This window comes from Sorex araneus, chromosome 2, assembly GCF_027595985.1.
Source record: "Sorex araneus isolate mSorAra2 chromosome 2, mSorAra2.pri, whole genome shotgun sequence".
In the NCBI taxonomy this organism is placed as follows: domain Eukaryota; kingdom Metazoa; phylum Chordata; class Mammalia; order Eulipotyphla; family Soricidae; genus Sorex; species Sorex araneus.
This window is the reverse complement of record NC_073303.1, coordinates 125,519,028-125,535,099: the sequence shown is the minus strand read 5'-3', so window position 1 is coordinate 125,535,099 and position 16,072 is coordinate 125,519,028. Positions and strand designations below refer to the sequence as shown.

Sequence of the window (16,072 nt, the reverse complement as noted above, 5' to 3'; positions counted from 1 at the left end):
ACTCAGTGGGCTATAGGCTGAGGACATACTTGGGATGCTGAAAACCCAATTTAGTACCCCTCCACACCTGGTGCTTCTCAGGTACTACTCTTGGTTCTGTGTCCGGGGGCCATTCCTGTCAGTGCTGGGGGACCCTGTGTGGTTCTTGGGATCAACTGGGGTGGGGAGTCGCTGCATGCAAGGCTATGCCTTAACCCCTGTGCTATCTCTGGGTCCTCAATTTGTTTTTGTTGTTGTTTTTTTAATCCTCTTTCTTTTTCTTCCAAATTCTTCCCCCATCCCATTTTTAGTTTTGTTTCCAAACCAAAACTAAAGCAGTTTCATTTGAAGTCCATAGTGCAGAGAACCACTGAAATAAACCAAAATCAATCATAAAAATCTCCAACCCCAGAGGTCCGGGCGGGCGCTGTGACCTCCTGGGAGTAAACACTCAGCACAAACAAGATAAGACAGAAATGCCCGCGCCTGAGAAGTGTGATGGATGACTGCACTTGGGAGCTGCAGAAGGGCCAAGGGTCTTGTCTTCCATCCTGCTAACCGCCATCCTGACCTTCTCATTGTGTGCCATCCCTGAGACCAGGGGTCAGTTCTGAGCACAGCGCCAGGAGTGGCCCTAAGTATACCCCACCTTTTCCCTACCCCCAAATAAGTGTGAATGGTTGAAAAGCATGTCCTTGAATTTAGGAAACCTTTTGGTGATAAACTTTATACTTCTGTCAGAAAATAAATTCTTGTGGCTGGAGAGAAAGTACAGTGGGTAGGGCGCTTGCCTTGCATACAGACGGACTAGATTTGATTCCCGATGTCCCACAGGGTCCCCCATGACCTGCTAGGAAGTGATCCTTGAATGCAGAGCCAGGAGTAAGCCCTGAGCACTGCTAGATGTGGCCTCAGTAAACAACAAATAAGTGTGTGTGTGTGTGTGTGTGTGTGTGTGTGTATTAAGCGGACTGTAGCAATAGCACAGCGGGTAGGGCTTTTGCCTTGCACATGGCCGACATGGGTTTGATTCCTACATCCCTCTCTGAGAGCCTGGCAAGCTACCGAGAGTATCCTGCCCACATGGCAGAGCCTGGCAAGCTCCCCATGGCGTATTTGATATGCCAAAAGCAGTAACAGCAAGTCTCACAATGCAGACATTGCTGGTGCCCGCTCAAGCAAATCGATGAACAATGGGATGACAGTGCTACAGTATATTAAGCACTCTTTTAAAATTTCTCTTAATTTGGGGGGCTGGAGTGATAGCACAGCAGGTAGGGCATTTGCCTCGCACATGGCTGAACTGTGTTTGATTCCCAGCATCCCATATGGTCCCCCGAGCACCACCAGGAGTAATTCCTGAGTGCATGAGCCAGGAGTAACCCCTGTACATCGCCAGGTGTGATCCAAAAACCAAAGAAGAAAAAAGAAAGAAAAAAATTCTCTTATTTTTGTTGTTGGTTTCATTTAGGGTCCTGGCTTTACTTAGCAATGCTAGGTATGTGTTGCTGGGCTCTTGCATGAAAAGCATGTGCTTTAGTCCCATGAGAAACATTCCTACCTCTTAAGTACTTTTTTTTTTCCTTTTTGGGTCACACCCAAAAAGGGGTTGCTCCTGGCTCTGCACTCAGGAATCACTCCTGGCGTTGCTTAGGGGACCATAAGGGATGCTGAGGATCGAACCCAGGTCAGCTGCATGCAAGGCAAACGCCCTACCTGCTGTGCTATCGCTCCAGTTTCGTACTTTTCTTTTCTTTTCTTTTTTTTTGTTTTTAACACCATACCAGCTAACCTGTATTTTTAGGCCTCACCGAGAAGGAGAGAGATGTTCTTGCTACCCGTGAAAGGGAGAAGGGCAATGAAGCCTTCCACTCTGGAGACTACGAGGAGGCTGTCATGTATTACACGAGGCAAGCGGACTTCTGCGGGGGTTGAAACTTTCAATTTAAAAGTTGATCATGGGGGCTGGAGCGATAGTACAGCAGGTAGGACGTTTGCCTTGCACGCGGCCGACCTGGGTTCGAATCCCAGCATCCCATATGGTCCCCTGAGCACCGCCAGGAGGAGTAATTCCTGAGTGAAGAGCTAGGAGTAACCCCTGTGCATCGCCAGGTGTGACCCAAAAAAAAATAAAAAGTTGATCATGTTTCAATTTAACTGGTGATAATTAGTCTAGTCTGAATCAGAACCATTCCAGGGACTTGTGACTTATCATTTCCCTTGTGTTTGCCTCTTTGTGTTTTGTTTTGAGAGCCACCCCTGGCAGTGCTCAGCAGCTACTCCTGGACTGGTGCTCAGGATCACACCTGGCAGTCCTCGGGGAACCGTGCTGGACCAGGAATCAAGCCCAGGCCTTCTGCTTGCAGAGCATTGCTCCAGCCCACTGGGCCCTCTCTCTCTCTGGTCCCCTGCCCAGTTTTAAAAAATACTTTTCTCATTTGACTATAAAACCACGCTCCCGGAATGCGGCCATGTGACCTTTCATAGCCCAGTTCTCCCTCTCAGAGAACCTGGCTAGGTACCGAGAGTATCCTGCTCGCATGGCAGAGCCTGACAAGCTCTCTATGACATATGATATGCCAAATAAAGTAACAATGATGGGTCTCATTCCCCTGACCCTGAAAGAGCCTCCAATGGAGCACCGCTGGGAAGAACGAGTAAAGAGAGGCTGCTAAAATCTCAGGGCTAGGATGAATGGAGACATTACTGGCGCCCGCTTGAGCAATTCGATGATCAAGGGGATGACAGTGATACAGTGATACGTTTCTCAGGGGCCAGAGCCATCATACAGCAGGTAGGATGTTTGCCTCTCACATGGCCAACCTGGGTTCAAAGTTCCGCCAGAGTGGTCCCTAAGCACAGAGCCGGGAGTCAGCCCTGAGCACTGCTGGGGCTGCATCCCCTGGAAAAACAATGCCTGCTTACACCTGAGTTTCTATCTCTCCCCGCCATAATTTTTTTTAAATAAAGATTTTATTGAAATAAAGGTAGAAGGGCAGGAAATATCCCATAGCAGAAAGGGGTCTCATAAGCAGTCACCCCCACTTTTGTCAGGGGACCTGATGGTCGTTGTTTTGTTTTTCTTTGGCTTGAGGGTCACACCCGGTGATTCTCAGGGCTTCCCCCTGGCTCTGTGCTTGGGGGTCACTCCTGGCGGGGTTCAGGGGACCGTGTGTGGAAGCTGAGTTGACCCTGGAGAAGGCAAGCACCAACCCCACTGTGCTGTCACTCCGGCCCCCTGATGCTCCTATTTTTGCAAAGAAAATTAGCGCTATCTGGATACTCCACACAAAGTCCCCTGGGCACAAAGGTCGCTTGCACCTGTTTTTCTGGTGCCAGGGAGAAAAGCCAGGGACTCACACAGTCAGGCAGTGCCTTGCAGTCTCAGCCTCTTGGGCCCACAGTGGAGGCATTCAGAATGGGGCCCGTGGTCACATGGCCTCCACCCAGCTCCAAACTCCAAGGGCCCACGTCACATAGGACCTTCCACACACGGGCCCTGTCTGGGTCCCCCGCCCTCTGCTCTTCTTCTACTTGAATCCTAATACAGTTTTTGGCTCTTAGCCCATGGCCTCACTTTTGTCTGGTTTTGGTCTTGTTTGGGGCCCCCGCCTGGCGGTGCTCAGGGCTTACTCCTGGCTCTGTGCTTCGACATTGCTCCTGGCAGGGCTCAAGTGCATGACCCCCTGTACTATCCTATCACCTGAGCCCCTCGTGGCTCTTCCTATGAGAAGTCTTCCAGACTAGGTTGCATTCCTGCCCTGCTGAATCATTCATTCCTGTGCCTGGTGGAAGGGCTCTTGCTCTGTTTTGTTTGGGCTCCAAGGGCCCAAGGGCCACTTCGAAGCAGGGCCGGTATTCTCCTACGAGCCACACCCCGCCCCTTAAAGGCCCTTCAGAGATGTTCCCTCTCCTTCAGAGCTTGCTGGAAATACAGTTTCAGTCTCCGTGACTGGCTCTGATTGGACCACGAGCTCCCTAGGAGCAACCTGCTTATCAGCTTGGCTTTTGTTTTATTTTTGTTTGGGGGCCACACCAGGCAATGCTCAGGGCATAGTTCTGGCTCTGCTTTCTGGGATCACTACTGGTAGGCTGTGGGACACCATATGGGATGCTCGGGAACAAACCTGGTTTAGCCGCGTGCAAGGCAACTGCCCTACTCACCATACTATTGCTCTCGTCCAGGGCATTGTCTTTTTTTTAAATATCATCATATCACCCATCCACAGCAAGGTTGCTGGTTCATCATCAATGCTCCATAAATGTGTGTGCCAATATGTGAGCCTCCTGTATCTGCGGAAAGTGCGTAACTTCCAAAAACACTGGCAGTGGCCCACACCTTCCCTGTGGTCTTGGGGACACATTTCTTTTTGCTGATCCCGGGGATGGAACCCAGGACCTTTACACATGCAAGTGTGCACTCTCTCAGTGGACTTTCCTCAGTGTCCTTTTGGGAGATTTGTGGGAGTTGGAACTCATGTCACCCCTAAAGCCTGAGTCAGCTGCAGACCTCTCAGCCAGATGTTAGCATCTCTGTCCACATATCAGTTTAGTACATTTGAGGGCATTTGTTTGGGGGCTACACCTGGTGTGCTCAGGGCTGACTGCTAGCTCTGTGCCAGGGGACCATATGGGATGCTGGGGATCGAACCTGAGGTGGCCATGTGCAAGGCAAACGCCCTCCCCCGTGTCCTATGGCTCCAGCCCCTGATTTAGTACATTTTGCAATTTTTTTTATGACCTTTGATGCTGCCAGAGGTATGTTTTTTAAGGCCTTCATTACAAAGTGTGCCCCATGCTAGGACAGCATCACTGGGTTTCCTCATAGCTGCTGAGTCCACTGAGCACTTCCCGTGTCCTCCGTGTCATCAAGTGGCTTTTCCGGGATGTGTGCCTGGCCCCTAATCTCTTCTGAGGAGGCCCCTCAGTCAGGTTGGATGAACACCCCCCTTCCTGACCTGCGTCATTCTCATGACCTCCTTAAAGCCCAACTATCGGTACATTCTGGTCAGTGGCCCTGAGTTGGCGTATGGATGGTGGGAGCCACTGACTCTTTCCCCGCTTACCTTGCCCTCACCGTGGGGTGCCGGTCCCCGTCTGTGTTCCAGGAGCCTGTCTGCCCTGCCCAGCGTAGCGGCCTACAGCAACCGCGCTCAGGCCCAGCTCAAGCTGGAGAACTGGAACAGCGCCTTCCTGGACTGCGAGAAGGTCTTGGAATTAGAGCCTGGAAACATAAAGGGTAAACCGTGCTCCTCACGCTTTCAGATTGAGAACAGACAGGGCCGGAGAGATAGGCCAGTGGGTAGGGCGCTTGCCTGGCTTGTGGTTGACCCGAGTTCAATCCCAGCACCTGCCAGGAGTGATCCCTGAATGCAGAGGCAAGAGTAACCAAACCAAAGAAAAATTACTGGGCCAGGGTGAAAGGTCAAAGGAGAGGACACAGGCTTTGTGCCTTCGAGGCAAGGGCTCCGTCCCCAGCAACTACATGGTCCTCTGGGCACAATCAGCAGTGACTCCTGAACTCCACACCCCAAGAGCTGCTGCATGTGGCCCCAAATAAAACCAACAAATCAGTAATAAAATGAAAACACACAAATTGTAGTCCCCAGACCAGTAAATAAGCAGTAAGATAAAAATTCTTCAAATATATTCCGATTTCTTTGTGTCAATCATTACCTTCATAAAGTTGCTTAGAGATCCAGGTTGGTACAACAGGGAAGTGGTACAACAAGGAAGACATTTCCCTTGCATGCTGAGGTTCCGGGTTCAATCCCCAATATCCCATATGGCCCCCCAAGCACTTCCAGGAGGGATTTCTAAGTGCAGATCCAAGAGTAACCCCTGAACATTGTCATGAGTGGTCTGTTCCCACCATAAAAAATAAATAAATAAAGAATCCATAAAGTTGCTTTAAATGTCAAGTTTAACTTGGATTATAAATCCCTAACTATTTGCACTCAGGTAACTAGATAATCCCTGAGTAAGGAATACCACTTATCTGTATTTTAAAGGAAACGTCTCATGTCTCAAGATTATCTTCAGCGTGGCAGGGTTTTTTCCTTCCACGTTTCTTTTCTGTTTGTGGTCAGTGATCAAAGGCAGGGCCTATGTGCCAAAGGCACGTCCACCAGCCAGGCTTCCTCTCCATGCCCACTCGGTTCTTTTCCAAACAACGACTTACTCTGCAGATTCCTGTTGCTCAATGGATAGGGATGGGCCTGGGAATGTGCATTTTCAGTATTTGATCGTTATCAGATGATACATTGAACCCAGCAAAGAAAATCTGAAGCAGATAAGCGAACTGCTCCTTTTGACCCTAGCTGACTTGTTCATCAGAATTCCCCCAGTTGTTTGGCAGAAAATGCTTCCTGCTAATCCTCATAGAGGTTGCTAGAAAGACTTCACTCATGTCCCACATTTTGAGCCAGATGCTGGTCAAAGAGTGGAGTTATATGGAAGAAAGGGTTTGCTGCTTTTTTCAAAGGCAAATGGAATGATCAGAAAGTGGCATCTATACAAGTGAAGTGATGAATACATTAGAAGGAGGAAAGCGTGACCAGTTAGGCAAAAGCTCTCTGTGATGGTCACAGGAGAGGTGGAGGATTCAGGTATATCATCCCTCGGCCTCAGAGTAGCCGGCCAGGCCCCCAGTGGCAGGCTGTGTGCTGTGGTCTCTGTCTTCTGTGTACCTGTATCATCTTCTGTACACACAATGTCATGAAAATGACCATAACCAAGCTTTGCCCAGTCTTCTGACACCCTAAATTGTCCGATTCGACATGTAGTCATCCCCTGGATAAAATACGTTTGACCCCTGATGCCATATGTCAAAAAAATTAATTTTAAATTTTTGTAAAAATGTCAGGTCTTCTACGCCGGGCCACAACATATAAACATCAGAACAAGCTCCTGGAAGCCAAAGAAGATTTAAACAAAGTGCTGGAGGCTAAACCAGATGATGCGCTAGCCAAAGTAAGCAGAAATGGGATTTCCCAGCGGATTCTAGGGTTGGCTCTTTCTTTGGGTTTGCGTGGAAAGGTTATCTCTGTCGGCCAGAGAGACGGTCCAGGGGACTGATGCGCTTGCCTTGCATCTGGCTGACCGGGGTCCATCTCTGGCACCATATATGTTCCCCTCGAAGCACTGCCAGGGGTCACTCCTGAGCCCAGCGCCAGGCATCGCCCCTGAGCACTGCTCACTGGATGTGGCCAACCCTGCTCCCTGCCACCATGAGATAAAACATCTCATGGTCATCTTGCTGGATGCGTGGTGAGAATTAGCCACGGCTTTGGAAAGGAGTCAGTCCTGTCCAGATATGGATGGAGAAAGCTGCCTCTTCCCTTGCCCACATCCATGAGCTGACTTGGGGACACGCATTTCCCATTTATGTTGTCGGCGAGATGGTTTGTCTTCATTCAGTGCAGAGACGGACAGACATATAGTGGACAGACATGTAGGGCTGGAGGACGCCCCGGGCAGAGAGGGTGTGTGTGTGTGTGTGTGTGTGTGTGTGTGTGTGTGTGTGTGTGTGTGTGTGTGTGTGTGATGCTGGTGTGCCTAGCAGGACCACCTACCTGGGGTCTCCCTCACCCAGCCAGCTCACCCCGTTCTGCACTTAGGGCCTCTGGACAAGAGGCCTCCCAAACCAGGCCTGGCCCAAGATCCCACAAGCTAAATGAGCAGATCCCATGAGCAGGCGAGGGGGACTCCTCAGCCAGACCCAGGGCTCAGCTGTCCCCAGACACAAAGCAAGCCAGTCAGCTGCTAGTTTACGTCACTGCCTCTGGCTCAAAAGTCTCCTGGGGTGATAAGGGGTGACCCAGAACAACGCCACACACTCACTGACTTATATCGCACTGACAGGGCTGACATCAAGGACCCCCTGACTTTTTATAAGGACAGTCACCCACCCAATATCCATTCCAAAGGGAAATATTAACTTTTTTGATGAAGAACTGACAAACCTTTCTCTTTTTTCTCCCTTTTTGGGTCACACCCAGTGATACTCAGGGGTTTACTCCTGGCTCTGTACTTAGGAATTACTCCTGGCGGTGCTCGGGGGACTATATGTGATGCTGGGGCTCAAACCTGGGTTGGCCGCGTGCAAGGCAGATACCCTACCCACTGTACTATTGCCCCAGACAAACCTCCTTCCTCCTGCAGAGAGAGAAACCTGTTCCCCATGCCTGTTCCCAGCACAGACCCACAATCCAGCCCTTAAAATATAGCTAGAGCAGCAGCAGTGAGCACAGGGGCAAAGGCGCCCGCTGTTTTGGGGTTTTGTTTTGGGAGGGCCAGAGGAGAATGTTGCAGGGGAGGCGGGGAATTGGGCCAGACCTGGTGATGCTCAGGGCTTGTTTCCTACTCTCTGCTCAGGGGTCACTCCTGGCAGTGCTCAGGGTCCTGAGGATTGAAACCAGGTTGGCCGTGTGTAAAGGAAGCGCCTTACCTGCTGTACTCTCTCCGTCTCTCTCTGTCTTTCTGTCTCTGTCTCTCTCTACCCCTCTCTCTGTCTCTCTGTCTCTGTCTCTCTCTGTCTCTGACTCTGTCTGTCTCTGACTCTGTCTCTGTCTCTATGTCTGTCTCTCTGTCTCTGTCTCTGTCTCTGTCTCTGTCTCTGTCTCTCTCTCTCTCTTTCTCTCCTGATATCTTTATATTCTTGCTGGACAGAAGGGTTTTATTTTTCCATTCAAGGAGGATGTTTTCTTTGAAATTGTGATTATGTTGCAGAAAATCTTGGCAGAGGTTGAAAGAGAGCTGAAAAGTTCTGGACCCGTCTCTAAGACTCAGACCAAAGGGAAAAGACTGGCGATTCAGGAAGTAGAAAACTCTGAAGATGAAGATGGAAAGGACAGAAAGAAGCAGGAAGAGGGCAGTGGAGATCAAAGTAAAGCCTCTTTTCTGTTCCGGGCATGCAAACTTCCTTTCCCTCTGATGAGCTGCCTCAGGTTTCTGTTTGGATAGAATTTTAGCTTGACAAACGTTTTCTAGCTTTTTCTTGTAAATTTACCATCAATTATTTTCTCAACCTTTTTTCTTTTGGGGGAAGGGAGTTCTGTAGGAGAAAGGGGCTGGACCCCAGCCTACAGTGTTCAGGGGTTAATCTTTTGAGATATTAGCTTTCAATAATCTGGATTAGGGCCCAAGAGCTAGTACTGGGACTGAAGCACTTGCCTTGCACGCAGCCAGGCAAAGTTCAAAATCTGACATCAAGAGTCTCCTGAGCACTGCTGAAAGCATTTCCTCACCCAGCACTGAGCTGAGGATAACTTCCCCCAACACACCACACACACACACAAACACACACACACACACTCACACACATACTCACACACACAGAGTCACACACAAACACACACACACACACACACACACACACACACACACACGCTGCTAGGTGTGGCTCCCAAACAAACCTAGATTAGATCAAGCTTCATCTTCATAATGTTAAGCAGTGAAAAACTTTTAGGGAAAATAATCTGCATACTCTCTTGACCAGTTTGGGGCTGATGGGGGTCTGGGTGAAGCTTTCCTCACCCTTGAGTTTCTGAAACAACCCAGGGAAAGATATTTAATTTGTGAGGCCAGAGAGAGAAGACAGTAGAGGGGGTAAGACACTCATCCTGCGTACCAGTCAGCCACCACCGTTCTATTCCTGGCACTGCATGTGGTCCTCTGAGCACCACCCGGAGTGATCCCTGAGCACAGAGCCAGGAGCAAGCCCTGAGCGCTGCCGTGTGGGGCCCCTAACAAAACAAAAAGTTAATTTTCCAAAATCCTCATCTGGCAAGCAATTAATTGTGAGCAATTGAATAGATGATTTTAATTTTTGAGCAAGAAGTAAAGATTATTCAAATTCATACACCTTAACAAGGAGACTAATTTTTAACTTATTGATAAAAAATCATGCTCAAATGTACCCTTCAAGTTAGAATCCGAACAGGTGAACTGGGACAAAGGAAAGGAAAGGGGCTAGAGAGATGGTACAGAGGGTCAGGCTTTTGTCGCATCAACTACAGACCACAGTTTGGTTCCCCGGCACCACCGATGGCCCCAGTATTGCCAGGAGTGACTTGTGTGCACAGAGCCAGGGAGATCCCTGGGCACAGCATAGAGCAGCCTAAAATCCAAGCAAGGGTAAAGGGAGGGGGAGAGGAGGAGCAACCGTGACAGCGACAGCCCCAGCCACGGGGAAGAGAGGCATTGCACTGAGTGAAAGAGGCATAATGGAGGCACACCGCCCCTTAGGATAGAGGCCCACTGCCCTTCAGGATGGGCCACTGCCAGATATGCACCCCCCAAAAAGCCCCCCAAAAAAACGAAAAATAAATAAATAAAAAGATGATCAGCCAAGTGCATTCCAAGTAAAGGAAATCATTTGAATCTGGAACAAGACAGAGTATTAGCTTCACCAACCCAAGCCCAGGGAAGCTTTGTGAAACTTATTTTTGTCTGTTTTGTGGGCCATACCCAGAGAGGCTCAGAGGCCGTTCGCAGCCCAGTTCTAGGGGTCACTTCCTGGGGTGCTCGAGGGACCATGGAGTGCAGAGAACAACCCGGCCTCCTCTTGCAGAGCATATTCTCCGACCCCCTGAGCAATCTTCCTGGTCCCGAGGTTATCATTTTTTATTTGTTTGTTTGTTTTTGCCTTTGGGGGGTACACCCAGCAGAGCTCAGGGCGTACTCCTGGCTCTGCGCTCAGGGTTCACACCTGGCAATGGTGACCATAGGGGGTTCCAGGGATCAAACCTAGGTTGGCCACATGCGAGGCAAAAGCCCTGCCTGCTGTACTATCACTCCAGCCCCAGATTATTATTTTTTTAGTGACATTTAATCAAATCAGGACTCTCGAGATGGAACGGTGTATCTGATTTCATGCTCCTGCCTCCAGACTTGGGCTGGAGAATGGTGGCAGCGGGCCCAGCCCCCCTCGCTGGTCTCTTGGAGACAAGTCTTTCCCTTGCCACAGCCCTTGGCAACCTTTGGTTTCTTCACTGTCCTACCAGCATTTTATCTTTCCCCAGAACATCAGGTAAGTTGAAGTCAAAGCGTACAGGACGTTGTATCACTGGCTTTCTTCATTTTGCTTACCGTCAGTGGGGTCCAGTCATAGTTACATGGATTGTTTCGTTTATTGAGGCAATTTATTCATCTAGCTGCATACTTTATATTGACAAACTAGTTGGTTCTCTTCGTCAAGGGCATTTGGGTTGCTGCCAGAGTTTGGTGTGTCTGACACTCTCCTGCAGGTTTTCCTTTGGGCAGACGTGGTTTCTGCTTTCATTTTCCTGGGGCAAATACCCAAGGATTGTTGAATATTTTACATCTCTATTGAACTTGGTTTCCGTTTTGTGTCACACCCAGCAGGTGCTCAAGGCTATATCTTGGCCCTGCACGATGGAGTGGGCAAGCCTTCCACCTCTGTGTTTAATTGTGTTCTCAAATATTTGTTCCTTTGTATACTATTGCAAATGGAGTTGCTTTTGTTTCTTTCTCTTTTCTCATTACTCCTTGCCAGTATACAGAAAGAAACGGTTGATTTGCGTCCATTGATCATGTACTATGAATTTTTACTTAATTTACTTATCAGCTCTAGCAGTGGTTTTGTGCGTGTGCGTGTGTGTGTGTGTGTGTGTGTGTGTGTGTTTGCTATCTTTGAATTGCTGCCAGTGGCTCCCTGCAGTGGACAGTGAGGGAGAATGGACTCAAGGAAAGAAGGGCGAGGGAGGGGGACCCAAGAATGCTTCCCCTCTCTGCTTGCCACACCTCTGCCCCCCACACGTGGGGAAATGCCTGCTTGGGTGATGACTGGTTAAGTCAGCTTGAGCACCTGCACCACTCAGGTCCCACCAGCGCTGCAGGCAGCCGTCAAGCTGGAGTCCACTCACTCTGCCCAGCGTGGGAGACGATCCCTGCCACCCGATTCCACAGGGAGCTTCAGGCTCAGGCTAGATCGAGGAATTGCTCTTTGCAGGAGAGGAAAAGTCAGTCCTCAACTCGGCACAGGCATCCTGGGTCTATCACCTTCCCTTATAGGAAAAGATTTCAGAAGGAGGCGGAATGGTGAAGCAACATAGTTTTAATTGGATGAAAATCTAATTAGAAAGACGTGAGGGGAGAGACAGAGAGGAGAATTTCTTGAACAGAGAACTCGGGCTTCTCCACAGTGGAACAATGCCGGGGATGGCTCCTAGCAGGAGGTGATGTACAGTTCCCCCAAATGGTGTTTTTCTGGTGCTCTTCAGATACATAAAAGTCAGTCTGGATGTCGTCCCAGGAAGGCCTTGCACTGTGGACGGTTTTCTCAGAAGCTCCTAGATTCTTCCATACCTTCTCTCCTGAGGGGTTCACCCTTCTCTGGGTCAGGCCTTGGATTCCTGCATCCGGGTGGTGCCTCAGTTTCTCCTCTCCAAAGAGCCCAAGATTTGTATTTCAAAGGGAAGTGGTCTCCATACCTCTGGGCTACTTCAGGACTAAGTCATCTCTTTTAAGTCTTATTATTTCCCAAATGTACAGTATCAGGGATCTTTACCTATCTTCCTCAATGGAAATGTGTAGGTTTTTTTGAAATACATATATTCAATAGATACATATTAAATATATGGTGTGCATATATGTACACATACATATATGTATGTATGTATGTATGTAATGCCAAATACTTTATGTAATCTTGCCATCTATGAACAGATCATTTTATTTCTTCCCAGTACAGATCTGTTTCTTTTTCTGGCCTCATTGAAGAGATTCTGCCTTCTTATATGCTGTCCAGGAGCTGTGGTCAGAATGGCATACTCAGCCTATTCATTTTTTAAAAAACAAACAAACAAAACCTTTTTTATTGAATCACTGTGGGATAGAGCATCACAAAGCTGTTCATGATTGAATTTCAGCCATACAGTATTCCAATACCATACTGCCACCAGGGCACATTTCCCAGCACCAGTGTCCCCAGGTTCCCTCCCATCACCCCCACCCCCACCCCCACCCCCTGCCTGCCTCTATGTCAGGTGCTTTTCTTCTCTCTCTCTCTCTCTCTCTCTCTCTCTCTCTCTCTCTCTCTCTCTCTCTCTCTCTCTCTCTCTCTCTCTCTCTCTCTCTCTCTCTCTCATTTTGGGCATTGTGATTTGCAATATTGATACTGAAAGGTTATCAAGAATGTCCCTTACCTACTTTTAACCCTCTGACTCTGCTTATTCTTAATCTCCTAGGAAATCTGTCAGGATTTCAGCCTTGGGTATGATGGAGCCTTGATTTTTTTCCCTTAAATTTACTTTATCACATTGATTATCATGTTGAAAATTTTCACTTTTGTTCCTGATTTCCTGAAGTTTCAAGAAAACACATGAAAAGGGACTTGGTCAAACGCTTCCTTGCTTCGTTCCCTCAGTTCTCTTCATGCGGTGTGCTGCACTGATTTTCTTCTGCCCGCGTCATGTTACATTCTTGAAATACATTCCACTTGGTCGTATTGTGGGAACCTTTTTTGGTTTTGTTTTGGGACAATATCCAGCAACTGCAGGCATGTGGGGGGAGGTAGGGGACCATATGTGGTGCTGGGATTGAACCGGATCAACTGCGTGCAAGGTCCTCTGTCTCTGGCATCTCTGGCCTCTCTTTCTGGCCCCGTGAATTCTGGGAATACGCTGTTGAATCTTTGTATTTTGTGGGGAATCTTTACCCTCTGTAGCCCCTGCCCCCCCCTCGAAGCCAGTATGGCCTTGGCCTCTCCACCATCGGCTCTTTTGAGCTCTTCTGATAGGGATTCTCTTGGTGCTTCCTCAAAGAATCCTTCCTGCTGCCTCCTTGCTCCCCCAAACCTGCTGGTGCCCGGGGCAGTGGCTTCTCTGCATCATCCCTCTGATCAACCTTTCCCGCCTAGTAGTTCTGTTTCTTGGGGATCAATTGGCAGAGCCAGATGGCCCTACCCATGCCCAGGCCTCCAAGGTCAGCGCCCCTCTGGTCTATATTTATTTGCAGTCACCTTCTGAAGAGCATCTCTGGAATGTCCCATCAGTAGAGTGACGAAGGCAGCAGGACTCACAGGTTTTTCCTGTATGTCCCACCTTATGCTCACCTTTGCAGAGACTGGGATAGTTATTTATTTCGGGACCAGTTCAGCAGGTCACTGCGTTCATTGCATTGTGGGTGAGGTGACTTGGCGAGTCGGTAAAGCAGGGAGCAAGGGAGGCAGCCTCTAAACACCAGGGCTTCCTGCTCTCTGCTCAACACCCCTCCGTCACCCACTCTTGGAGAAAGGACTGGGAAAGTCAGCCCTCACACCCACCCAGCGCCAGTCCCACGAGGCAGCCGGCAGTCAGTCAGGCCTCAGTCTGTCGAGACGATCCCTGCCACCCCATTCCCCCGGGAGTCGTGGGCTTAGGCTGGAGAGAGGAATTGTCCTTGGCAGGAAAGGAGAGTCAGTCCTAACCTCAGCATAAGCTTCCAGCTCTTCGGCCTTCCCTCACCGAAAGGAATTCTAGAGGAGGAGACAGCATGAAGGAAGGGATTTTTTTTACTGAGTGAAACTTGTTTAGAATGACGTGAGAGGAGAGAAAGAAAGGAGTCGGTGTTCAGGGTCTCCTGTTTCAGGACCAGAGAGAGACAGTCCAGAGGGGAGGGTGTTTGCCTTGCACACAGCGTACCAGAGTTCCACCCTCATCATCCCATATGGTCCCCCGGCACCGCCAGGAGTGATTCCTGCATGCTGAGCCAGGAGTAACCCCGAGCACCAACCAGGTGTGACACAGAAAGCTAAAGCAAAAAACCAAAAAATACAGGCTTCCCCAGTGGGAAAAAGTAAGCAGAAGTCCAGAGCAGCAAGGGAGCAAGCTGTGTTCAGCTTGAAGAGCGATTCCAAATAATTTGGGGAGGAGCTTTTATACAATTTCTCGAAAATCTGTTTTCCTAGAATTTTGCATACATAAATCTCAATCTGGGCTTTTATTCTAGGAAAGCCTCATACCACTGATCTCAGAATCTCCTGGATTCTTCTGGAGCTTCTCTTTTTCTGAGGGGTCTTCCCTTCTCTGGGTCAGGCCTGGGATTTCATATTCTGGCTGGTGCCTCAGTTTCCCCACTCCAAAGAGCCCAGGATTTGTATTTCAAAAGGAGGTGGGGATCTTCTACTTCAGGGCTAAGCGATCTCTTGGGTTTTAATATTTCCCAGAAGCACATTACTGAGGAGGCCCCTCCCTCTCTGCCTGCAACAGCAGCAGATAACTCCTGGTTGTGTTGGCTTGCGGTATTCAGGGAGTGTGTTCCTTAGTGCGTTCCTTAGAGGCTTCCCAAGAGTGTCTGTCACTGCTGCACTTGTGGGGAGAGGAAGGTGACAGTGAGTCTGAAGGTTACTGACGATGGGGCGGGAGCATGCAGGGACAGCTCTGCGTGGTGTGTCAAGCCGTCCGTCCACTGCTCTTGCTGACTCAGCCCTGGGCTGCGGGTTGGGTTTTTACGCCCGGGGCAGGGGTGAGGCTTCAGAAGGAGAGGCTGGTGGAAGACTAGAGTCCTTGTTCTCCTAATTCTACTGTGTCCACCCTGGGGCCTGGCTTCCTTGGCTTGTCACCCACCACTGGGTGTTGTTCTGCTGCCCCCAAGAACGGTTAATTAGTATGTTCCCATCCACTGATTTTTATCTACTGATGTTTGTGGTTCTTCTCTTCCCCCAAACTTGTGATTCCAATTCTGGCTTGACCACTCACGAAACAGGCTGGAAATGAGTCTATTGAAACTCCCACGGGGAGGTGGGGTGGGGGGAGGTGGCGCCAAGGGCGATGGCATCTCACATGAAGGTCCCTCTTGGTCCCCTCTCCACTGGGGGAGTGAGAGCTGAGAGTAACCCCCCTCCCCCCCAGCGATACCAGCCCCGCGTGGCCGTAAAAACTCAACCCAGCCAACCAGCAAACTCAGACGAGGGGTGGGAGATGTGGCTTGGTAGTGGTTGGCCATGTGCCTTGCATGTGTGGGGCCTCTTGGTAGATCGCTGGGCCCCGAGGGGCAAAATCAAACCCAACAGAAAACCATTCGGAATTGCTTAAAAGAGAAAACTGGGTGTCTCTTGTATTTGAGTGCTTCCTGATGGTATTTTGAAATG

General features: G+C 49.4%; 1 protein-coding gene across 1 annotated transcript in view; it reads left to right on the top strand.

The window, feature by feature from the left end:
• SPAG1 (sperm associated antigen 1) overlaps nt 1-16,072 on the top strand; it is a 46,841-nt gene that overhangs the window by 9,737 nt on the left and 21,032 nt on the right. Inside the window, exons 6-10 of the mRNA XM_055127350.1 lie at nt 1,784-1,889; nt 5,088-5,218; nt 6,845-6,951; nt 8,710-8,866; nt 13,892-13,926. Coding sequence (XP_054983325.1) covers nt 1,784-1,889; nt 5,088-5,218; nt 6,845-6,951; nt 8,710-8,866; nt 13,892-13,926 — 536 coding nt within the window. The remainder of the gene's footprint in view (nt 1-1,783; nt 1,890-5,087; nt 5,219-6,844; nt 6,952-8,709; nt 8,867-13,891; nt 13,927-16,072) is intronic.